The 24,778-nt window shown below is 35.3% G+C and overlaps 1 protein-coding gene across 1 annotated transcript in view; it reads right to left on the bottom strand.

The window, feature by feature from the left end:
- The window catches only part of Homer1 (homer scaffold protein 1), a 103,752-nt gene that overhangs the window by 31,882 nt on the left and 47,092 nt on the right, over positions 1-24,778 (bottom strand). The window contains exon 5 of the mRNA XM_048455932.3: positions 19,234-19,373. Coding sequence (XP_048311889.1) covers positions 19,234-19,373 — 140 coding nt within the window. The remainder of the gene's footprint in view (positions 1-19,233; positions 19,374-24,778) is intronic.

Raw genomic sequence — 24,778 nt, 5'->3', positions numbered from 1 at the left:
CAAGGCAGATTCATTATCACCAAATGTTAGTGCACATTAAAGCTATGTAAACAATACGTAAAAGTAAGGGTATTGGTCAAAGGCCCTATGCAAATGGTCTTAAGAATAAATGATAGAGAAAAACAGCTTAATTTATTATTGAATACTATTGTCAAGGAGAGATTTTTGTTTACCTTTTCTTTAAAAAAATTTATGATTTATTTATTTTCTGTGCAATGGTGTGAAGTTGTCAAATTGCCCAGGAACTGGATTTACAGACACTTATCAGCTGTCATGTGGGTGCTGGGAATTCAACCCAGGTCCTCTGGAAGAGCAGTCAGTATTCATAACTGCCAAGCAACCTCTCCAGCCCCTTGGTTTATCTTCTTGAGCCTCCCTGACGAGCCTGGCCAGTGGCAAAGGCCTCTATACTCACTAAGGTGATGGAGTTAAACTAGTTCCACCCCGGTTAGTTTAGCAAGAGCCAATATTTCAGCCATAGGGTGATGATACAATTGATAACATGGGTGAAAATTTTCTTTGTTGTTCTTTCAGTAACAGTGACAAACAAACTTGGGCATACTCATCACAGAAACCGGCTTACTTGATCTAAAGAATCTTTCCAGTAACCTGTGATTTTTTTAAAAAGAACTTTTGTTCGTCTGGTTTTGTTTGTTTTTGAGACAGGCTCTCCTGTGAGCCCTGGCTGATCTGACACTCTTATATAGAACAGACTGGCCTCACAATCAGAGATCCACAGGCTCTGCCTTCTAAGTGCTGGGATTAAAGGTGTGTGCCACCACGTTTACCTTCTGAAAGACACTATCATATGACAACTAATAATTTCAATACTATCAATACAGATTATCATATTCAAAGGCTGATTGGGTCCAACTCCAGATATGTTGAAGGATTAGGACTTGAACTAGGATCCTGTTTTGTAGTTTCTACCACTGAGCTACAACTTTCTCTTTCCACATGTTCCCTTTGCTTCATTGCCTAAAAGATAATCCATAATTGGCTGTACGCAGTCACATGACGGTACTAAGAATGAATGCTATGCAGAAATCACTGAAAAGCCAAAAACTACTTTCCAATGAGTTTAGGACATGGATTGGTAATAATTAGTGAGAACAGAATATGCTGGTCTAAAATTAAAATATTAAATCTGGGGTGAAATTCATTTTTCTTTTAAAATTTATTTTATGTGTATGAATGTCTTGCTGCATGTATGTCTCTATACTTGTTGTCTAGAAGGCCAGAAAAGGATTCTAGATACCCTAGAAACTGGAGTTACAGACTGTTATGAACTGCCATGTGGGTGTAGGAAATTGAACCTGTGTCATCTGGAAGAATAGTCAGTGCTTTAATCCCTGGGATATCTCTGGCCCTGGGATGAAATTCTTAAATAGTTGGAAGACCACACTGTGGAAACAGACTGCAAAATATGCAGATATATACATGGACGTAAACAATTTTACAACACATCTGAATGCAGACTGCCCAAAGTGCTATTTTACTTCTAGTAATACGTGGTAAGCTGGTTTCTATGGACAGTGAGGGCTGTGGTAAAACTAGAACTTACTCCTAAAACACAGATCCAGAGGTTTACCAGTTATCATTCAAAAACAAGGCCCCAAACCCATGAGAGCCTTCTTCATACACTGTATTCACTCATATAAACAGCCTACTGGAACAAACACCTTGTGATAACTGACTACTTACTTCTCAACCAGGTTAACTGTACCTCTATAATTGTCAGTGATTTGTAGAAGACTTCAGGGGGAACTATGTGAATAGAGACCTGCCATGTCTAACTGCCATGCTGGTTTTTCAAGAATCATGCAACTGAAAGTCATTAATTTTAAGTTTTCTGGGGACTGAACCCAGGGGCTTATGTGTACTGGGCAGATGCTCTGCCACTGAACTCGACTCCCACACCATAAAAGCATTTATCTTTTGGAAGTAAAATGACACTTTTAGATACATTTTTTTATAAAAGAAAATAAAGAAATGCAAGAAGATAAACTTATTTTAGACTGTACTTACTGATACTAATTATAGAATACCCTCAGACCTCAGTAGTGCTAAATGGTATTCATGCTTAATGTAATCAAGTGACTCCTTCACAAAGTTTTCAGAAACTTAGAATTGTCTGACAAATTTGATGAAATTTGGGCATTTATGTATTTTGGCTTCTGAGTTTTATATGAAGATGTACACTATCTAAAGAGGTTTAGCTCAGTTAGTATCTACATTTAAGATTTGCATCTTAGAAGGAAAAGAGCATGCTGCCAAAGTCTGCTGGGAGTCAAGATGCTATTATCAGAAGCTGCAAAGGTTTGATGGGGAGCTGCAGAGTTTGGTGTTTGCCCTGCTGGTTTGGTCTGCCTGGGTATGCCCCAATTCTCCCTTTGTAGAATAGGAACGTTTACTCTACGCCACTGGAGGAACCTAGCAGGTAACTTGTTTTTTATTTTACAGGAGCTCACAGCTAAGAGTCTGCTTTGAGTCTCAGCAGAGACTGTGGACTCTGGCACATGTTGGAATTTTAAGAGTACAGAAACTTCACAAGTTGAACTGAATGCATTTTGCATTAGGTGATGGTCCTGAGCCAGGTGTGGAATGCTATGGCTTGAACTTGCACTGCTCCCCATGGGCTCGTGTACTCAAATACTCCAGCTGGTTTTTCTGCTTTGTGGACCTTTAAGAGGTAGGGCACAGCTGGAGACAGCAGACTGCTGGGAAGAACACATCTGGGGTTAGAGCCAGGCTCCCTCTACCCACCCCCGCCTGCTAATGCCAGCAGCCCTGAGGTTCCCACTGCCAGTGTCCTGAGCTGCTTCTGCGGTTGTGCTGTCTCTGCCATGACAGGCTGTGCACTTTCACATGGTGAGTAAACACAAATGCTTTTCCTTTCAGTTATTTTCATGCAGCCACAAGAAAAGTATGTCAGCCAAGCAACCTGCCTTTCCTTTCCTCCTTCCCCGCTCCTTTCCTTTCGTCTCTTTCCTCCCTTTGCTGCCCCACACTTTGATAATGGCAATGCAGGTTGAAGTTGTACACTGACTTAGACTTAGACTTGTAAATATATAAAAAAAAACAAGTATGAGAGGAAAATAAAAATGATTAATACAACAGATTATATTACTCTGTACCTGGAAACAAAAGGCAAAATGAATGCTTTTACCCCTGCAAGTACATTTCCTTAGCATGTATAATTCAGTTAAAAAGATGGATTGAAATGGAAGTTTCTGATTGCAATTTCCAGGACAACTCGGGGTAAATGACTTATACTCTGTTCTGCAAGTTCTCCTGTTTGTAAAGTGGTAGCAATACTTATTACAAACTACAATTCCTACTTATGTTGTAAGGATTAAAACTAATGATTTAAAGTTTAGATAACTGCAACTACTCAATAATGGATTTGAGTGCCACTGTCACACAAAGACTTATATTTTATTTTATTGATCTATGATGTTACATTTTGATGATTACTATGTAGTCAGTCTACCAGTATATATATTTTAGAAATTTAATTCAAGCCGTCAATATATTAAGTGTGGTAAATCAATAGGATTTTCTAATATCTTTCAGGTGCAGATATTTCCATCATCCTTAACGACTTCTACCTTAACAACAGGGGAGGGAAAAGAGGTCTAATAATGAAGAAATACCTTGTTCAGCATATATTTATTAAGCCTCGACAGTGTTTCATGCACCGTAACAAATAGTGAGATTCAAGGATGAATAAGCATGGCAAATCCTCAAGACACTTAAGAGGATAGAAAACTTACAAACACATCTTTCCTCCTATTCTTTTACTCTTAAAGCTAATCCGGAAAGAATTCTCACTTCTTCCAAGTCTTTAGCTTTCCAGATGTCATTTCTATGATCTCAAGATGAGGGCGGAACTACCTTGAACCTACACAAATATTATACACTGGTCAAGTCCAGTCTGGCAGTATGCATTCATTAGCCCATCTCATACTCATTTGATAGAAATCATGTATCAAGCATCTATAAAGGTGGATGAGATTGTTCTTAGGAGCACCATGAGGGCAGGAGAATATGTCAGCCATATGGATGACGACTTTGCACTTACAATGTGTCAAATGACATCTAATGCATGAGGTTATATATGCAAGTGAACATGTGCACATGCACACGCACACACTAAATACCACACAAACATAACTGTGCCTTCCAAATACCCCTAACTTCTAGAAACACTCATCTTGCATAATACCTTTGCAGCTATATTGAAAGATTCAACTTCTTATGTTGTTTCTCTAGATGCACATGGGTTGCAATATGCTTACACAAAAATCTGAGAACTCTCAGGACATGAGTACCAATGTTTGCTGATAATATGATTTCAGGTATGAATCATACCTTAGTTCTAAGCTAAGATCTAAGATCAACAGCTAGCTTACTTGGTAAATATACAGAATATAATCTTAGTATTACACTACCTAATCACAGAGCAAAGAAATCATGTATAAGGACATTATACTGTGGCCTACACTCATGCATTATGCAAACAAAGATCCCCTATAAGCCTTTGAAAATATAATCTATCAGATATTCAAGACTATTATGGCTACAAACACACAAGCATATGCACTAGACTCTATGACATATGTCAATTATAACATGAACATAAAGGCAAGCCATCTTCTAAACTATTTGTTTTTACCCAGAGATTAATGGTGTTCTCAACCGGATACTAGACAAATTTCTTTTTGCAGTGGGCAGTGGTTAAGGCAGAAACTTATATCTGGTCATGGTGCCGAGAGTGATTGCTGAGTGTTCAGCTCAAAATGAGACCTCCTTGCACCACCCTTCCACTAAGGGTCAGTTAACATTAAAGAAGGCAATAGAAACAATTCAAGAGACAGAAGATGGAGAGGAATATTGTGAAATGTCTTCTGGACACGGCAAGGCCACTGCCTTGTAAGTTCAATGGTAGTTATGGGTTATCTGCACAAATAGAGCCTGTCAAATTCCAGGATGGATGGGGAAGAAGCGTATGAGGCAGCCCCCAGGTAATGAGTTAATGGCCACCAGGGAAGGACGAGACATTTTTCCTCAGGGGTGCAGCCACTGGTAAGCTGCCCACGATCCAGTAAATAACACTATACCCATGCATGTGCAAATACTCTTTATTAAATTTTGTAGATTACTGGGGGAAAGATAAACCCCTGAAAGCAGGGAGACAGTACTGGGAAGAAGTATCCAAAGATTGGGGATAGGGCTAAGAGAAAGGGATGAAGGTAAACATGATCAAATACATTAATTGTCAAGAATAAAAAAAAAGACTAAATAAATGAACATGATCATATGGGTTTAATCTAAATTTATATCATGTCCTCAAATGAATAAATGTCTACAGACTCAACACTCACTACATTTCAATTGTACTTTTTAGGCAATCCTATTTTTGTTCCAAATAATGACTAAATTCTGTTAATTATTTGTTTTTCAAGTTTGGTGTCCTTTAAAGACTTAAAATTTCTTCACAACAGACCAAGGAAAAGACTGCAGAGAATCAACCAAGTTCTAATTCTTATTCCTACAGAATTGTAAAAGTTCCTAAGCCTGGGTATGGCTACTGGTAGGTTGCCCAAGCCGTTATGAGTGGCCCTGCAGCCATGCTATGGGAGACTGCATGAACTGAGCTTAGTGGGTTAGGAAGGAGGAGAGAGATGGAGGGAGACGGATAGAAGGTATGAAGGGGAAATTGTGGATTGATATGACTAAGATATACTGTACACTTGTATGAATTTTTCTAAGAATAAAAAAAGAATAGGTATTTTTTTTTAATCCCTAACACTTCTATGCTTCAGATTTTTCCCCTCTGGGGGGAAAATAGGTAATGGTGCCTGTTCTATTTCTCATGAGACAACAGAAAACAAAACTTTATAAAAACAGGATAAATATAAACCTGGCTACCCTTTAATGAGCAGACTTCCACATAGAGCACTATTACTTTAGTTCTTTAAAAGAACTAAGGATACTGCATGTGATCTGGCATTCAGACTCTGAAACTAACATTCATAAATAAATCAGTACAAAATATCTCCCCAGAAAAACAATTAAAAAACAACAAAATGGCATTTCATTTGATATTATCGAATTTCAGTAAATTAAACACAAAGGGTGACCTTTGTTGGCCCCTGTATAAAATACTTTACTTTTCTAAATTAGTCTAGAACTTGTTCTGGATAGGTAGGTGTGGCTCACATGTAAAGCATCAATAAGCACTATTTAGGGTGCTAGATGTCCATAATGCTTTTCCAGATACAGTCTTCTATCATTCATTAAAGGTTCACAACTTGCTTGCCCAAAGAATCTGATGCTATCATTTTCCATAAATTGGTAAAATGATGCTAAGAAAGCCACTTTAGAGAACAAATTTAGTTTCAGCTGGCCAGTTAATACTTGTGTGTGTGTGTAAGTGCACAAGTGTATGTGTGTGTGACCATGTTTAGGATTGAAGCCCACCTAGCCAGGACTTCACTGAACTATGTTCCCAGGCTAATTATAAACTCAGGCTGGAGAGATGGCTCAATGGATAAGAGCACTGGCCGCTCTTCCAGCGGACCTGGATTCAATTCCCAGCACCCACATGAGCTCAAAAGTGTAACTCTAAGCTATCTATAACACCTGGAGATCCGACACCCCACAGACATGTAGGCAAAATACTAATGTACACACAGAGTAAAAATAAATCATTTTTAAAAATACTGCTAAACTCCAAATTTTCAAGTATAAGAGATTTAATTCAACCTATAACCTATTTATCAACCTTTTTTCAATCTTTAAGTCTAGTTACCAGATAACAATATGCTTCTGAAACTTATCTCATTATAATAATCCATTCCAAGAGTTTATGAATTCATCTGATATCTTAGGATAGTGCTCTAATTTTACATGAATCTAGTGTTGAAAAGTAGTAACTGATATATACTTTGAATCTGTAGTGCCATCTGGAAGGAATTTAAATAATTTCAATTATGTGTGCACATTATGCCAAAGCATAGGATACTCCTTTTCCTAATGTTATATTTAAAGGCAAAGCTAGTTAATTTGCTGTATGAAAAGGGTTCCTTTATATAGCACAGTAACATTACATGTCTTAGCAATTATAAAGCCAGTACTGACTCTCAGATGCAGCCACAGAAGACAGAGGATATATTTACTCATTTTCTTTTTTTATTTTTTTAAAGATTTATTATTTATTATGTATACAGTATTCTGCCTGCATGTATGCTTGCAGGCCAGAAGAGGGTATCAGATTTCCTAACAGATGATTGTGAGCCACCATGTGATTGCTGGGAATTGAACTCAGGACCTCTGGAAGGGCAATCAGTGCTCTTAACCTCTGAGCCATCTCTCCAGCCCTATATACTCACTTCTTGACTAAAGACAGGGTCACATTAAGGAATCAAGTCTCGCTTACTAAGAAATCACATCCTAACCTTTCCCTTTTTCCTAACAGCTAAAGACAAGTCATTTGCTGAAGTGAATAGTACTGGAGGCAGAAGAACCTAAGTGTGACCCCTATATTCTTGTTAAGAACATTCTGTACTTTTAGAGACCAAAATGATGACAAAATCATTTCACTACAGATTACATTATCCTTATTTAAAATACATGGAACTAGAAGTGTTCCAGATTTAAAAATTTTTCATATCATAATGAGGTATCTTGGGTGTGAAATTCATGTATGTTTTATACACATCTCACATATATAGTCTGAAGATTATTTTATACAGGATTTTCAGTTTGCCTGAACGAATGTTGACTATGAGTTACCACCTGTGGTCAGATGAATAATTTTCCATTTGTGGCATCATATTGAAATTTCAGATTTTGAAGTATTTTATATTCCAAAATCCTTAATCAAATTCATATCTTCCATAAAATTAATTTCTTGAATTAAATTAGGTTCAAGATGAATCCTATAAATTATTTCCATAATAAAACTGGTTGAAGAAAGCATTGTTTTAAATATTAGAGAAATCAACACTGCTAAGGTACCACTGTATGTCTCCACTGTTTCTGAAGCATATGTTCATAAGCTTTTAACACTTGTTTCCATATTACCTCAGCTAGAAAAGCAAGCATATATTAGATGCAATATGGGGGATACTTTTTTTTCAAATGTAGTTTTCTTAAAAAAAAGATTTATTTATTATATATTCAGTGTTCTGCCTGCATGTCTGCCTGCACAAAAGAAGAAGGCATCAGAACTCATCATAGATGGTTGTGAGCCATCTCTCCAGCATCGGGATACTTTTTTAATAAGTATTTTAAAGCAATAGCTGATGTCTTAAAATTAAAATTACATTTTTGGCATACAAAAATAAAGGTTCAGATTAATTTTGAGGGACTTTATAATTCTTATAGTTTTATTTATTATTTAATGATTGCTATCAAATTCACTGCATTGGTCATTGTTGATATAATTTTTAGTAAGAGAAGAAAATTCCCCAAAAAATGCTTGTTGCAGTATTCAAGTGTGGATATTACAGTGGAATTGGAAAACTACAGTACGGACCCCTTCCGCCTACTTAGAACAACAGATATACACAAAACGCTTAAACAACTGTGGATCACAAAACTATTAAATGAGCAATCAGGTTGTGAATAATGCTCACTAGCACCAAGCTTGCTTAGTATGTAAAGATCCTAGTTTGATTCTCAGCACTGCAAAAACAAAGCAAACAAAGAAACACACATGCACACACAGGTTGTGGGAGAGAATGGAACAGGAGGTAAGGAAATTCATTATAGTAGTTTATTAAAGATTCCTTCTTTAGCTCCCATTCCTTCACGTTTACCCTCTGAGTAATCTAGGGTATAAAGGATAGCTAGATAGTGGGACTATAGCAAAGTCTGTAAAGCTTATTAAAAGGTATTATGTACACGGGTATGTCTCAGTGTTAGGAGTGCCTGCCTAGCACATGTGACCTACTGGAAACTACATCCCCAGCACTGTAAAAACCAACCAACAACCAGACCAACACCTTCAACTGTAAGCTGTGGTTCTCAATCCTCCTAGTGTTGTTACCCTTTAATATAGCTCCTCATGCAGTGGTGATCCCCATAAAATTATTTTTGCTGCTATTTCACAACTGTAATTTTGTTATTGTTATAATTGTAATGTAAATACAATTGTAATGTAAATCCAATGGTATTAGGCTACTCCTACGAAAGGGTCATTGGACCCCAAGAAGTCATGACCCACAGGTTGAGAACCACTGCCCTGTTTCCCTTTTTTATAGTACATAGATTTAGTCATCAAATAATATTTCAACGATATAACTGTACAGGAAAGAATTTTTATTTGTTTATAAGTATCAGGATCTAAGCTTGAATCCTCAATTCACTTCCTTATTTTCTGATTAACAGATACAAATTTTCTTTCAATATATTGACATATTCATCAAATCTTTATTTGTATAGTAATATCAATTAAATAAAAGGGGAACCCAGACATTTTTACCATAGCTTTTATTATTATTTTCAAAAAGCTCATTAGTAAAAGAATCACTTTAACACCTTATGTAACCAAATTATTCTTTGTACAGGATGCTCACTGATGAATCAAACACAATGCAATTATCTTTCAAAAGGTTACCTAATATTCATTTATAGATATAAGGCACTTAATAAATTTTTAAATAAACAGAAACTATCAACAAAGAAATAGTCATGAATTACTATTTATAGACATTTTGGGGAAGATTTAAAATTTGCCTCACAACATCCCTGTGAGGTAGGTAGGGAGCTGGATACATGATAACATATGTGCTTGAGCAATGTTACATGTGCCAAGATTACATTTAAAAAGATGCTATAATAGCTAAATTTCAAAGAAATAACATCTGTAAACCAGTTTTATTTAGAAGTCCAAGAAAACCAGGTTGCTTGGTCTTTTTATTTACTATCTTCATCAGGAAGTTAATTTAATTTTCAACAAACAGTTCCTTTTTCCTCCTCCATCAAGGGCTTTTCGGTCTTCTGAAAATTAGTGAAGCAAATATTATGTCATTTCCCAAAGTTCTAAAACAGGAAATGTTTTCTCAAGTGTCTCTCTTCTTTCTCTAGATGGCAAGAGTTCAGTTGTTCTCCCCACATAGAATCCAGGCAGGAGTCTTCTTTAAAAGAACTACTTTCTTTCCATTCTTCAATGTTAACATCACGTGACTGGGTCTTGTGAAACCTTCGAGTTTCTCAAGGACCTTCTCTCAGTCAGGGATCATCTGTATCTTTTCCACTAGGATAAACTGCAGATCCTCTTCTTCCAAGCGAAACAGTGACTTCACTCAGTTAAAAAATAACCAAGGCCAGAGAAGTTCTCTAGCAAGGAAAACTGGCTGTCTTCACAGTAGGGGGGAAAAAATCCATCTTGGAGAACTGATTTTTTTTTAAGTTGAGAAAAATCACTATCCAATAAGTATAGGATAAAAGGGAATAAAGAGTTCAACTTTTCCAAAAAAAGAAAAAAAATCTTCAAGTAGAATTAAAAAGAAAAAGTAGTAGTGGGGAAAAGGATAGGAATCTCTTTAGGTGTGTGATGTTTTGTATTTATTTCTCACTACCCAATATATCTTTCTCCAGCAAAACTCAAATATTCTCCTCTGTCTAGTCTGAGTTCAGGGTTTGACTACTTACTAGCAGGCCCTATATGTGATAAGGTTCCTAAAATCCCATTAAAGATCTTTCTCTTTCTTTGTCATGGAACCGAAAACTTTGTGGCCACTTGTAATGGTGACAAAACAGTTAATACCTCTTGTAAAAGGTATGACTACCAGCTGGGTGTAGTGGTAAACACCTGTAATTCTGCTAAGACAAGAAGAAAGTTCAAGGCCAGTCTGAGCTACAGAACCAGATCCCACCTCACAAAACAAAACAAAACAAAACAAAACAAAACAAAACAAGGCAAAGCAAAGCAAAGCAAAGCAAAGCAAAGCAAAGCAAAGCAAAGCAAAGCAAAGCAAAGGGCATATACACCAGCAGTGCACTTGGAATTAGACATCACACATCATCTATTTCACTACATAATTAAAAAAAACTAATACTACTCATTCTCTGTAATGGATTGAGGAATGCTGTATTTTGTAGAACCTAAGAAAGTCCTTAGATGGTCTCTTTAATAGTAATTTAGCTTACAAATAAGCATATCCTAGAAAAACTTAGTTATAAAAATGTATTAAGCCTCAGGATCGAGTAAGTTTTTAAAAAACATATTTTCTAACAGGCCATGTCATTAACTTCACATTTATAGACACAAAAGCTATGACCTTGAATTAAGAAAGAAAGCATCTTGCAGAACTGTCCAAGGTTACAGTTCAAGAATGTCATTGGGGGCTGGAGAGATGGCTCAGAGGGTAAGAGCACTGACTGCTCTTCTAGAAGTTCTGGGTTCCATTCCCAGCAACCACATGGTGGCTCACAAGCATCTGAAGTGAGATCTGGCACCTTCTTCTGGCCTGCAGGCATACATGCAGACAGAACACAATATATACAATAAATAAATAAATAAATCTTTTTTCTTTTTTTAAGAGTGTCATGAACTACTTTTATGTTGAAAGTTTAAACAAACGCCTTTGGTGTCTTAGGCATATGGGAGCAAAAGTTTTTAGTATTAATTTCTTTAGGACTTATACTATGCATGCAAAGTTTTAAAAATGTCCTGAGATAACCACAGCATTTGTGCATTGCTTGAAGATAAATACAGAAGTTTATTAAACTCTTAAAATGTCTATGCTTCAAAACACAAAACCCTCCAAAGCAAACCTGGTAGAACACTGTGAAAATAAGAACTGATCATGTAAGTGATCGTTTAAAATAACCAGCTGACATTATACAATAAGGAAAAAAGTACTGATCATATAAGTGATCATTTGAAACAACCAGCTGACATACTGCAACAACAAGCCATTTGTAGAGCAGTAATTATATGACAAATCAATAACTTTACTATTCAAAATAACAATAAACCTTAAAGATCAGGTAGCAAGTGAACTTTAATCACATTATCCCTGTATAAGAACTAGTTCCTATATGATGGAGAGAAAAAGAAGACAAAAATCTTCACACTTGAATATAGTAAAAGTGATGACCAATGTTATATTCTTTAACAACATTAGTAATTTTTATAAAATTCTTTTCTTATCAAGTTTCTTTTTTGCCTTGGATATAATCCATAAATATTGTTGAATTTGAAAATACATAAAATAATAAATCTATCACACTGTGGGGGCATAAGAGAAGAAATCACTAACAGGAATTAGTATGACGAAAAAATACTAAAAAAAATCTAGGGATACAAGGGAACTTGTTTACCCTAATAAGGAGTATTTATCTACAAAACCTGCACAGTTGACATTTGGTGGAAAGACCCTGAATGTTTTGCCTAAAGATCAGAAGCAAGGTAAGGGCTTCCATGTTCTTAGTACTACTGTAAGCTAGGGTTATTAGGCAGGAAAGTGAAATACAAGGCACCTAGATGGAACGTAATATGGTAAAGTTGTATCAATTTGCAGAAAATTAAATTTTATCCACAGAAAATCCTAAGGAATTCACTCTAAAACTACTAAAATTAATACATTAATTTTAATAGATCCTTATCAGAATTCCAAAGTTTCACTGTAGGAGTCTAAAGGGATTTTCTGTAGGATAAACTTTGCTTAGAAATTTTAGAGACTCAAAAATCAAACCAAAGGGCTGGCAGTGGTGGCACATGCCTTTAATCCCAGCACTTGGGAGGCAGAAGTAGGCAGATCTCTGTGAGTTTAGGGCCAGCCTGGTCTACAAGAGCTAGTTCCAGAAAAGGCTCCAAAGCTACTTAAAAAAAACCAAAAAATAAATGAATAAACGAAACGAAGGAAGGAAAGAAGGAAAGAAGGAAGGAAGGAAGGAAGGAAGGAAGGAAGGAAGGAAGGAAGGAAGGAAGGAAGGAAGGAAGGAAGGGAAAGAAGAACTAAACAAAAAGAAGGAAAAAGGCTATACAAACATACATCCCAATTTTAAAGCTTAATCCAAAGCTAAAACTATGAAGGCAATATAGTACTGGTATAAGGACAAAACTTATCAATAGACAAGAAAATATTTCCATTTTTATGGTCTTTGTTCAGAATGTTAAGGTATTCTCAATGAAGAAGAAATAGCATTAAAAAGTTAGTGCTAGGGGGCTGGAGAGATGGCTCAGCAGTTAAGAGCACTGACTGCTCTTCCAGAGGACCCGGGTTCAATTCCCAGCACCCACATGGCAGCTCACAACTGTCTGAAAATCCAGTTCCAGGACATCTGACACCTTCACACTAATGTACATAAAATAAAGTTAAATAAACCATATTTAAAAAAAAAAAAAAGTTAGTGCTAGGAAAACTAGATAATCATATAAAAGAATGAAGGCAAGTCTCTACTTCGTATCATATGCCAAAAATGGATCAGAGATTAAAATTGAAGAGCTGAAACTTAGAAGAAAGTGTGCTTCAAATCTTGACCTCAGACTAGTAACGGGACTATTAACAGTCTTTTGCTGGAATTATGACATTAAGCTGATATCCTCAAATATGTATCTTTGCTAGTTCTACTAAATATGTGTGTGTTTATGTTAACGAACAAGTTGAATCAACTTGATGTACCTTGTTCTATTATCTCAGTTACCAACAGGAACAGCAAAGAGCCATTTATTTCTTAAAAAAACTATTCACTATTTAATGTTTGTCTGAAACAAGTAGAAATATAGACAGATAGTTAGAAATTCAAGTCAATGAGGCCTACTTGAAAAGCTGAGAATTTCTGAACAGGGAGTTACACATGAAGAGGCAAGCATGTTGAGCGATAATAAAAATGAGGGTAAGTGTTTGAAAAGAGACTCTTTCTTATGTTAGACTCTAATGGACCAAATTTCTGGAGATCTCTCTGATGAACTTAGCAGATAAGGTTACTCTGATTCTGTTTCCACATTTGTAAAATGAAGTGGCTTCTGAACTACATAATGGCCAAAGTTCCTTCTACCTTCAAAGTCCTAATATTTTAAACTTTAATATAGTAAAAGTCAAAAAAAATTAACATAATTGTCAACAAGCTAAATTATAAACAGAAAAATGGCAAAGTGATATAAACAAATACAATGTATGGTCATTTCAATAGCTTTTGTATCTATACTTCCTATACATAAGAAAGGCAGTCACTGAAGCATACTTTCAACATACTTTAGCAAACCCGTATTTTCATGGGAAGTGTGAGTCTAATGGAAGAAACAAGTGTTTGTTACAGGTTGGTTTCAAAGGTCTAGATGAGAGATCAGCTGATCACTAGATAACATCCCTCTGCCTTACTCCTAAAATCTTCAATATCTTACACACTCCACTTAACCAGAGCTCATCATTCTTTACCATCATCTATCTCAAAATTTCACCTATGTATGTAGCATGCCTGCTTCTCCCTAGTTTTGTTATATCTTGGTCTTAATCTTTAATTCTCTAAAAAGTAAAGTCAAATAGAAATAAAAGTATTTTTCTTTATGTGCCAGAGCAGACCTCTCTCCAACGGAATCCATGCAATGGTTTGCTAAGAACAGAAAGAGAAAGGGGGAATTTTAAAAAGTCCTCCAAGGGAAGGAATCATAATCTACACCAATGTCATCCATGGCTAGTTACCACATAGCTAACTCCAATCAGATAACTGCAAAAAGAAGCTGACAGCATTAGAGATGAACTAGCAATATCTTTCCTCACTAACAGTAACAGCAGGGAAGGGAAGGGATCAATCATACCGGAAGTAGCTTAGAAATGTCTGGATCTCATAGAAACATTTCTTCTTATAAATAACCTATACAGAGTGATGATGCCTTACAAAAGGCTTCAGCAAATTTTAACATTTCTGCAAAATCTTGGATGACTTCAGAATAAAATAAAAAGTAGTTTTCCAAAAATTTAAGACAGAAAATTAGGTGTATCCACTCAGAAAACTACTTAACAATCTTGGTGATAAACTATATTCTTTGCTGCATTTTATTTTAAAAGACATAAATTGAATCTCAGTTTGCAGAGAACGCAGCTCAGTATTAAGTAGCAAATTAACAAGACAGCACTTGTTATAAAATGCTACCCTTTCACAATTATGGTAAAGTAAATTCTGCATCTCTAAATTGCTGAGTTATGATCTCAAGTTATCTTAGCTTTCATATTAACCTTAAAAAATCTATTATAATTTTTGAAGTTTGACAATGCAAAGTCAAACTGTAGCAGATAAGGGAATTGTACAATGTAAAATTTTTGCCTATAATTTTATCAGTGATAAAAATCACTTCTTATAAAATTAAACTCCAGTTTTATTTATTTATCCAAATAAAAATTACCTACAGCAATTATTTTTACTTTAGTCCATACATGTAATCTTCTAGGTTCTCTTTACTACTGAAAAGGAGAGAGATACATGCCTGGATATACACAGTAAGTGGTAAATTAGACCCCTTTTTGAGAGAGGGTCACACTGTATAATCCTGGCAGGTGCCAGCACAGCAGGCAGAACTGAGGCCTGTTACAGTGCTCACTCGTTTTTCTGATTTGTAACATCTGCAAATAACTACAAGCTGTATTTAATTTATAAAAAGTACATTTTGGTATACTTTAGCTCATTTAAATTTAGTTTTCAAAACTGCACAAACCTCTAGATGTAACTTCAATCTAGTCCCTTTCTGAAGCTTAAATAATTGATAAAAATGGAGCGGAACAACCCAGGTGTTTACTATTATACTGTATTATAGTAAAAAGCAATATACTAGAAAATATTTCTGCATATATCTTTTAATGGGTTATTGCAAACACACAAGAAGTGGCAAAAAGATCTCTAACAGAATAGAAGATACATGCAGTACCTCCAAAATGCATAAAGTTCAGCAGCACCATAAGAATGTACTATCCAAACATTAAAAGAATCCAAATATAATCAGTCCTTAAAAGAACCTATTTTCCATTATGGTAGCCAAACCTATTAAAATGTCAGTACAAAAATAGCTTCACAAACTGCTGATCTATGTTCTGAACTCTTAAAAAGATGATAGCAGTTATTTATCAATAAATACTGCATCTGAGAATCAAAGTTATAATTAACAAAATAAAATTTCTTAATTTTCAGTAGTATATTTCAATATCACATTCCAGCAGCACTACAGTAATATAAAACTACTTCTGAGAGAATTAGGTTGTCTTAAATATTAATTTAAAAAATTCAACCACTTATTGTAAGAGATAACACATTCCAAAATTCCACACAAATGACACCAGGAAGCGAACAATTACCTTGTATGAGATAGGAAAACGTTTTTACACACATACATATAGGCTAGTCTATTAGGGTATAACTACATTTTAGTTAGCTAGTTTAAGACCATGGTCTCAAATTACACCCTAAAAAGTCACTTCAGTTTGTCAATGCATTTTTGTTCAACCCCAAAAGGATAAACAATAAAGTAAAAATAATTTTGAAGAAAAAAGCAATTTAGGAAAGATTTAATAATATAGCCTCACAGAAATTAGCCAATATTTACCCTTGTGGTCTTCCTGATTTATATATCTGAAGTTTTTGAAAGCACTTAAGGAAGTAGAGCAAAGAGTGTTCATTTCTCAAAACATGTTTGATTAGACTATTATTGCAAAGTTTATGTCAGGGACATAAAACAGTACTATAGCACTTAACTAAAGAGTACTTAAGAGCCCATTAGCAGTATACTTTCTAAAAACCAAAGAAAGTAGTAAAGGATTCAGGGTATGGCATTATGCCACTGAATCAGGTAAAATAAAAACTGTCTTAGCTTAGTCATATTCCCTTAAAAGTTTAAGAAACTATTGTAGATGAAATTATGTATCTAGAATTTGCTTTTAAAATAACACAATGAAGGAAGGCTAGAAAGGTGGCTCAGTGCTTAAGAGCACTTGCTGCTCTTGTAGAAGAAAGACCAAGGCTGAGATACCAGCACCTATATGGTGGCTCACAACCATCTAAAACTCCAATTCTAGGGCATCTTACAACCTCTTCTGGCTTCTCTGGGCACCAGGCATGGACATGCCTGCATTCAAAACACTCATACACATAAAAATTTTTCAAAATTATTATGTATGTACTATGATATGTATACATATATACATACCAGGGTAGAGTCAGAAGAACTGAGCTACTGAATCAAAGTAATTATTAATGAGCAATTGGACCTAGGATACATAAACTAAATTTAGGACTTAGTTTTCTCATAAGTCAAAGGCATGTGTTTTCAAACTGTGATGCTTTACAGTTTGCACATATATTCAGCATGCACACATATATGCATAACACTGAAACACTACAATGAGTTTAACTGATGTTTCCTGCTTGCCTTCTTTTTCAGAAGCCACAGAAAACCTATTAAGTTGATCTGAAACTATCATAGTTTAGGAAATCTTGAATGATACCATCTTCTACCTTTTTGAAAAACAGGAATTCTTGCAGTAGCTGTAAATAATCCACCTCCCATGAAAATTTTTATTTCAGTCAAAGAAGTAGATGAATGCTGAATCATATACCATTGAATTCAAAGGAATACTTTTTTATAAAATCCTATACTGAGAATTCTTAACATATTAAGAAAAACTGTCTGATTATAAAATGCCTTCAACATAGACTAAGAGTAAATTAATCTCCCAGGTTTCCTATTTAGAATACTGTCAAATCCTCCATGACAAATCATGGAAGTCACAGAAGCAGTATCTTTAAGGTGAAAGTGATTCCTAACAGACACTCATGAAAACAGGAAAAAAAATCATTAGCAAGGACAAATTCTAGGGAAGCAATAGCAATATTAAGGATTAGCAAAACTGAACATTTTGAAAATTTTAAGTGTATAAACTAGAAGTAGCTTCTATAGATGTTAAATTTAAAAGTTGTTATTTCTAAATGCCACAGTATTCAGTACAGATGACTCAATTTAGGTGTTAAGTATGTAATTACAATTGCTACAGTTCAGTCTTTTAAATGCAAATGTTAAATATAACTTAATAGAAAGTAAATTTTTCCTTTCCTTAATATAATTAAAATATTTTAAAATTCTATCCTACAATACCATTTTTATAATTAAATAATGTAATTTCTGTAATGCTATCAAAGAACTGCAGTCTTTTTAAAAGACCACACACTAAATCAACATGAATGTCTAGAAGTCTGAGCTCAGCTCTCTGTCTACTACAGTAACTGAAATCAGGAACACCTTACTTCATCTTATATAGAATTCGTATTACAGAAACCTTACATTCAAAATATTCCATTTTTTCTTAAAAATCATTCTGACTTCCTTCCTCCTCAGCCTAATGAGATTCTTTACTACTTGTCTAGTATGTTTAGTTCTATGCCTCATTACTTAATTCAGCTCAATCAAAATTAGAATTCACTTAAGATGGCTTGAAATATCTTGCTTTGCAGCTTTTAATCTATCAAAGAATTTAATTTTTTAAAGCTTGGTCCCTCCAAAACAATGTGCAGTAAAAAAACAAAACAGAACTATTTTCTTAATTTTACATAAACTATTTAGTAAAGAGCACTCAAATAAGGGTAAAAACTAATGTTAAGGCAGATTACAGATAGGCTTTGTTAAAAACAATTTCAATAGTGCCTTTTCACATTCTTCATTACAGTCTAATAATACCACAAGGTCAATAATTAATGTAACTAGTTTATAATACATTTAGAACACACTGTATCTTTTAGAATACATAATTCTTTTAAAAATTCAGAAGCAATTCAAGCTTTTTCTCTTGTTGGTAGACAAAGAAACCAGCTATTACTAGTCACAGGCTTATGCCTGGTATCTACTGTCTTCTGTGAAATCAAGCTATGACACCTCTAGGACAATGGAAAAGCTTGACTTCAGAGTAGGAATCCTATTGCTTCTAATTACAATGTGTAAGTCTTAGGTTACATACATGAAAACAGCAAACTGGTTAACAAAAGGGGTCTTTAAAAAATAGAGGGGATTTATGTTTTGTTCCATTGAAAATGTTTCTCCTATAATTATCTCAATACCTCCTTTTCCTCATAGATAATGGAAATATTCATTCAGTCAATTTAAGCAACCAAAACCAATAAAATTAATTAAAGAAGTCTAACCTGAGATTTTCACTCAAAGGTTGTTTCTGAAACCAAATAAGCTTCCACAATTATACATCTTATTTAATCATGATTGCTGAATTGAATGTGTACCTATGTGAAAATGGCAATGCATTCTGAGCTGGCTCAGCCCTTGGCTCTGAGTTCTGTGTCACATCAGGTGTTCTTTCATCATCTGTCCCATTGATGCTTTCTGGTGTCAAAGGAGACTGAAGATCTCCTCCTGCTGACTCCTTTAAAAAAAAAAAAAAAAGAGAGAGAGAAAGAGATTTTTTTTTAAAAAAGTATTTTACTTTTCGTCAATCACACAATGTCATCTAATTGAATTTCTTGTGATAAATTAAATAGCAATTAAAATTTGAATTAGATTAAAAAATAATTATTTTTCAAGAAAGCAACTCATAAGAAAATTAATAATATAATATAATTTAAAATTATCAAGATAATAATTTAGAAATGTAATTTTAAAAACCTAAAAATATTTGTGTTAATAAAAGAATCCAAACAGAATAAATGATATTCACAAAATTACTTCAGAATGAAAAATGGCAGCTGGGCAGGGTACTGTTTGCCTACAATCGCAGCACTCAAGAGAACAAAGCAGCAGAATAGTGTGCTTAAGGCTAGCCTTAGCAGTACAATGACACGCTGTCTCAGAAAGACAAAAGACTATTACCACCTACAGCTCCACCCTTCCTCACCAGACTGTACTAATACTAGTAAGGTCCGAAGAGTTCCTTAGTTTCATTCTTTTCAGCTGAACTAAAACAGGCCCTTTATTATTTAATAAACATCCACCAAAGACTATACCCACCTCATTCTTTCATACTTCTACAAAACTGTGAATACCTACTTTTCTGTGCAGAAGCTTGAAAGGAAAATCTGGGGAGAAGCTTCATGATTCTGATACATAAAAAAGATGGAGTTGAGACAAGTATCCTGTCGTCTTCTGGTGTGAATCAGTCCCTATAGTCTGTCACCATTCAGAGCCACCATCTCTGAAATCCCAGTTTCTGGACAATTGTAACATTCTTAGACAGGGCACAGTGCGAGCCCAGCATGTAGCAAGGCCATGGATTTCCTCTGCTCCTTTCTGACAGGGGTCACCTTTACTTTAGAGATGCTGCTTCTGTGACTGCTGAAAGTCATAGACTTTTCATGGAAGTTTTTCAGAATTATATAAAGTCAAGCATATTAACAAACTTTTAATTATGTTAAAGGCATTTTACAATTTAATGTCAATACTAAGGATTATAAAAATAGTAAACATTTAGAATCCCCTACCCACAAACACACACACACACACACACACACACACACAAAAGGAAAAAAAGAGGAATAGAAAGGAAAGGAAAAGAAAATCTGAGTCTGAACCAACACATACTATATTTTTATGTGCTGGTGTGTGTTTGTGTGAGTGTATGCATGCACCCACAGAAGACAGAAGAGAGTGTTAGATCCTCCAGAGCTGAAGTTACTTAGGGTTGTAAGCTTCCTGACATAGGTGCTGGGAACTGAACTCTGGTCCTGCGTAAGAACAATTAAGTGTTCTTAACTGCTGAGTCCTTTCTCCAACCCCTAAGTAATATTATAAGATGCACTAACTGATTGAGGTTCATGACTAACAGGTTACTCTTCACTCTGCTTACATATTTTGTACCCAGTAACTGCATTAAATGTCTAATGGGAGCCAGCTGTATTTGCCTTCAAGATTGTTTATGCCAACTACACTTACATAATTAATAACCGGATTAAATATTATGCAAATTAGTGAAATCTGAATGCAAAGCTAGAATAGTTATTTTAATTAAAACCAAATGAAATGCTTTAAAATGTCTGAAAAGTAAATGGCTATAAAGTAAAATAAAACTCACAGATGAAGTAATCATATATAATACACTATATTTTTATATATTATCATGCCATATATCAGAGAAATGATATAAAAATAGAATATTCAGGTATGTTTGCAAGTGCCAAGGTTTAGCTCTATTTAACAACCTCAAATTCATCTCTCTCTGCTTCCTGACTTCATATGCAATGTGACCAGCAGCCTCATCTTCACTGCCATAATGAATATATATCCCTTTGAATTGCAAATCAAAATAAACCCATTCTCAAAAACAACAAAACAAAGCAAAGAAAAATCAAAATTCAAGAAAATGTGTAGAGGGCAAAAAGGTCCTTGTGCACACAGAGAAGCACTGGAGAAGGCAGGAAAATTGAACACACTGCTAATCTCTCCAAAGGGAGAAGATATTTGGCTGTTCTCCCAGAATGTTGGGGGAAAATGTAGCTGACAACCTGGTAATCCTTGGCCACCTGTTGAACCAGGCTCTGTCCATATCATTCAGAATACTATATTTGTTAGTCCCAGACCTTTCCCCACTAAAATCTGGAGCACTGCTTCTAGGCCAAAAAACTCATGCTTGGGAGAGATGTCACTTGTATTTTACAACAGCCTAACTGACTTCTATGTTGTCTCAGGGCCAGGCCAAATCCTGATTCCCACAGGGATTATGTTTACGTTAGTCGTCCTCCATGGACCTTATTTTGAATACTGTTTCTAACTCAACAGAATCCATTTTAGGGATGAAGTCATACACACTTTGTAAAGAGCTTCAATGCAAACATTTCTCAAGCTTTCTTGTACTCAAGGGGATGAGTTAATTGTTATCTGAAAACTTTTTCCAAAATTGTTCTGTGCTTAAATATGGCAAAAAAATATAAGCTGATGTCAGACTCTCAGAGTCTTGGCCCAGCACCAGTCACCTAAATCGGGTGAGTCGAGTTTCATTCTTCCCTCACCAGGACCATTTCCCTGTTGGTTTTCCTGCAGAGACCTCTCATAACAACTAACTCTTGGTATAGTAAATCTGTTAAAATTAAAACACAGAAGATAAAGGTAGGAGTAAAGTCAATAACCTATTTTAAGGTTTGAGATTAAAATATTGAAAAATAAAATTATTGAATGTTAATATATAACAATTTTAAGAATCCTTTAAAACATTTTCCTCACATTTCCCACCAGTAAGAAGATTGAATCTAGGGCCTTCAGCACATTAAGCAAACACTGTATCAAAGAGCTAAACCCTGTTTTTTACTTACTGTTATGTTAAGACAGGATCTTAGTTATTTAAGATGTCTTATTTATTTAAGAACTGGCTCTAAATTCAGTGTGTAGCCCAGGCATACTTTACAATCCTCCTGCCTCAACCTCCAGAATATTTGGAATTACAGATCTCTTTTTCAAGTCTTAGTTCTTTCTTGATTAATTGATCAATTATTGGTTTTGATTCCAACAGACAGAAAGAGTCTGTACCCCACAGTCTCCTGCTCTCCCAGTCTGTTCCACTCCCTTTCTACTGTTCTAGACTTGACCTAACTTACTGCAGCGCATACAGCCTTGACTTACAACTACAGTGCTCATGCTAGCTTTAACTCTCTCCATACTAAGCCAGGAGTATATACAACCTTAGTTCAAGAGGATACGAATATGAAATGGCTAACTTCTGTCTAAATGCCAGACTCCTTTCATTTCAGGGATTGAAGGTGGATGGAATGACTTGTTTATTTATAGCATCCCTAACCTACAACCAATTTCATCAGTAGCTCTTGAAAAGCAATCAGAAATATAAATTTCTGAGCTCCATCTTAGACCTATTAAGTATGAAACTATACTGTGCTTTAATAAGTCTTCAAGAGAGTTCTGACGCATGTTGTGCTGGCTGTTTTTTGTCAACTGAACACAAACTAGTCATCTGAGAAGAGGAGATCTCAATTAACAAATTACCTCTGTTAGACTGGCCTGTAGGCAAGCCTGTGAGGCATGTTCTTGACTAAGAAATGATGTGGGAGGGCCCAACCCTCTGTAGGCAGTGCCACCTCGAAGCAGGTGGTCCTGGGTTATGTAAAAATGCAAGTTGAGCAAGCCAATAAGCAGAGTTCTTCCTTGACTTCTGCTTTAGTTCCCAACTCCAGGTTCCAACTTTGGCTTCCCTCAAGGGTCTGTGACATAGGATATAAAAACTAAATAAACCTTTTCCTCTCCAAGTTGTTTTTAGTCATGGTTTTACCAAAGTAATAGAAACCCCAAAACACACGGCATCTATGTTTTCCTAACAACTATTATGTGCCAGGTACAGTTTAAAGACTTTGTTGGTCTTATTCCTAATTTTCATGCACAGCCCTCCCACACCCACTTACTGGTCTAGTTCATAAAGCTAATACAGAATAGTGCCAAAATTCAAGCCTGGCTCTAGAGTACACATCATTCATTAACCATGAGTTGCCATTATCCTTATCATACTCAACTCTCTCAATAAGGTGATATAAAACTCATGCTAAAATGTATAAACACTCTTGGGTTGAGCAACTTCTCCAGTCACACACACACACACACAAAAAAAAACCACCTAAGTTCGTCTGACTTGAAAATGTGTATGCTTTCTTCTGTGTTTTATTGTTTGTGTTTGTTGTATATTTGTTGGGGTAAAAGGGGAAGGAGAGTTCGGAGGGAGAGAGAGTGACAGAGAAGCAGTGGGAGGGAAAAAGGAAGAGAAGGGGCACTTCAGTGTTACAGCATTAGAGTCAGGAGTTGGGTCTCTCCTTCCACCTTGTGGTTCTAGGGATCACACAAACTAGGTTATCAGGCTTGTGCAGTAGGAGATTTTACATGCTGAACCATCCTGAGCTCCCCATCTCATTTTGTTTTGCTTTGTAGCGCTGGGCATCCATTCTAGAGTCAGGTAAGCAAGGGGTCTCTCTCTCTCTCTCTCTCTCTCTGTGTATATATATATATACACACACACACATCACTGAGCTATATCCCATCCCACACACTCAGATATTCTTAACTAATATGGTGTGCCTCCTCAAATAAAAATAAGGGATTTGACCATCTACTATCACCAGTTATTGCATTAAAATTATTCCATTCAAACAAAACAGAAGCATTAGATTGTCATAAATGTAAGGAAGAGGAGGAAGAAAAAAATTATACACAGTAAGTTAATAGACTTCTAATATTTGAAAAGATAAATTAAGGCCTATATCTCAAATACTGAACAAATTAATATATTATTCTTTTTTTCTTTACTTTTTTTTTTTTTTTTTGAGACAGTGTTTCTCTATGTAGCTTTGGAGCCTGTCCTGGAACTCGTTCTGTAGACCAGGCTGGCCTAGAACTCACAGAGATTCACCTGCCTCTGCCTCCTGAGTGCTGGGAATAAAGGTGTGCACTACCACTGCCCGGCTCATTCTTTAATATATCATGACTTTTTTTCAAATATGATCATCTTTTCTACATCTGTCTGACCAAAACAAAAGCTTCAAGACATTTCTTCCACCAAAGACAAGAAATTAGCTTACTAACCTGTAATAGGTCACAATCAATTATAACACAGTAAGTTATAACTGGAGAAACAATAACTAAATACAATGACAATATATTAACTACTACAGCTTTATTAATATTTTTCTGTGTTTACTAACTGAATGTGCTTTTTGTTGCATCTTTTGGTAACAACAAAATCATTCACCTTAAAGAATCAGAACTCCCAATATATAGTGGCACATAATTTTAGATGACTTTTACGCTTAAAGGAATCACTGGAGTAGCAAAGCATTTGAAAAAGAA

Source organism: Myodes glareolus, chromosome 15 (assembly GCF_982192425.1).
Source record: "Myodes glareolus chromosome 15, mMyoGla1.1, whole genome shotgun sequence".
NCBI lineage: Eukaryota > Metazoa > Chordata > Mammalia > Rodentia > Cricetidae > Myodes > Myodes glareolus.
This window is presented reverse-complemented; position numbering and strand designations above follow the sequence as displayed.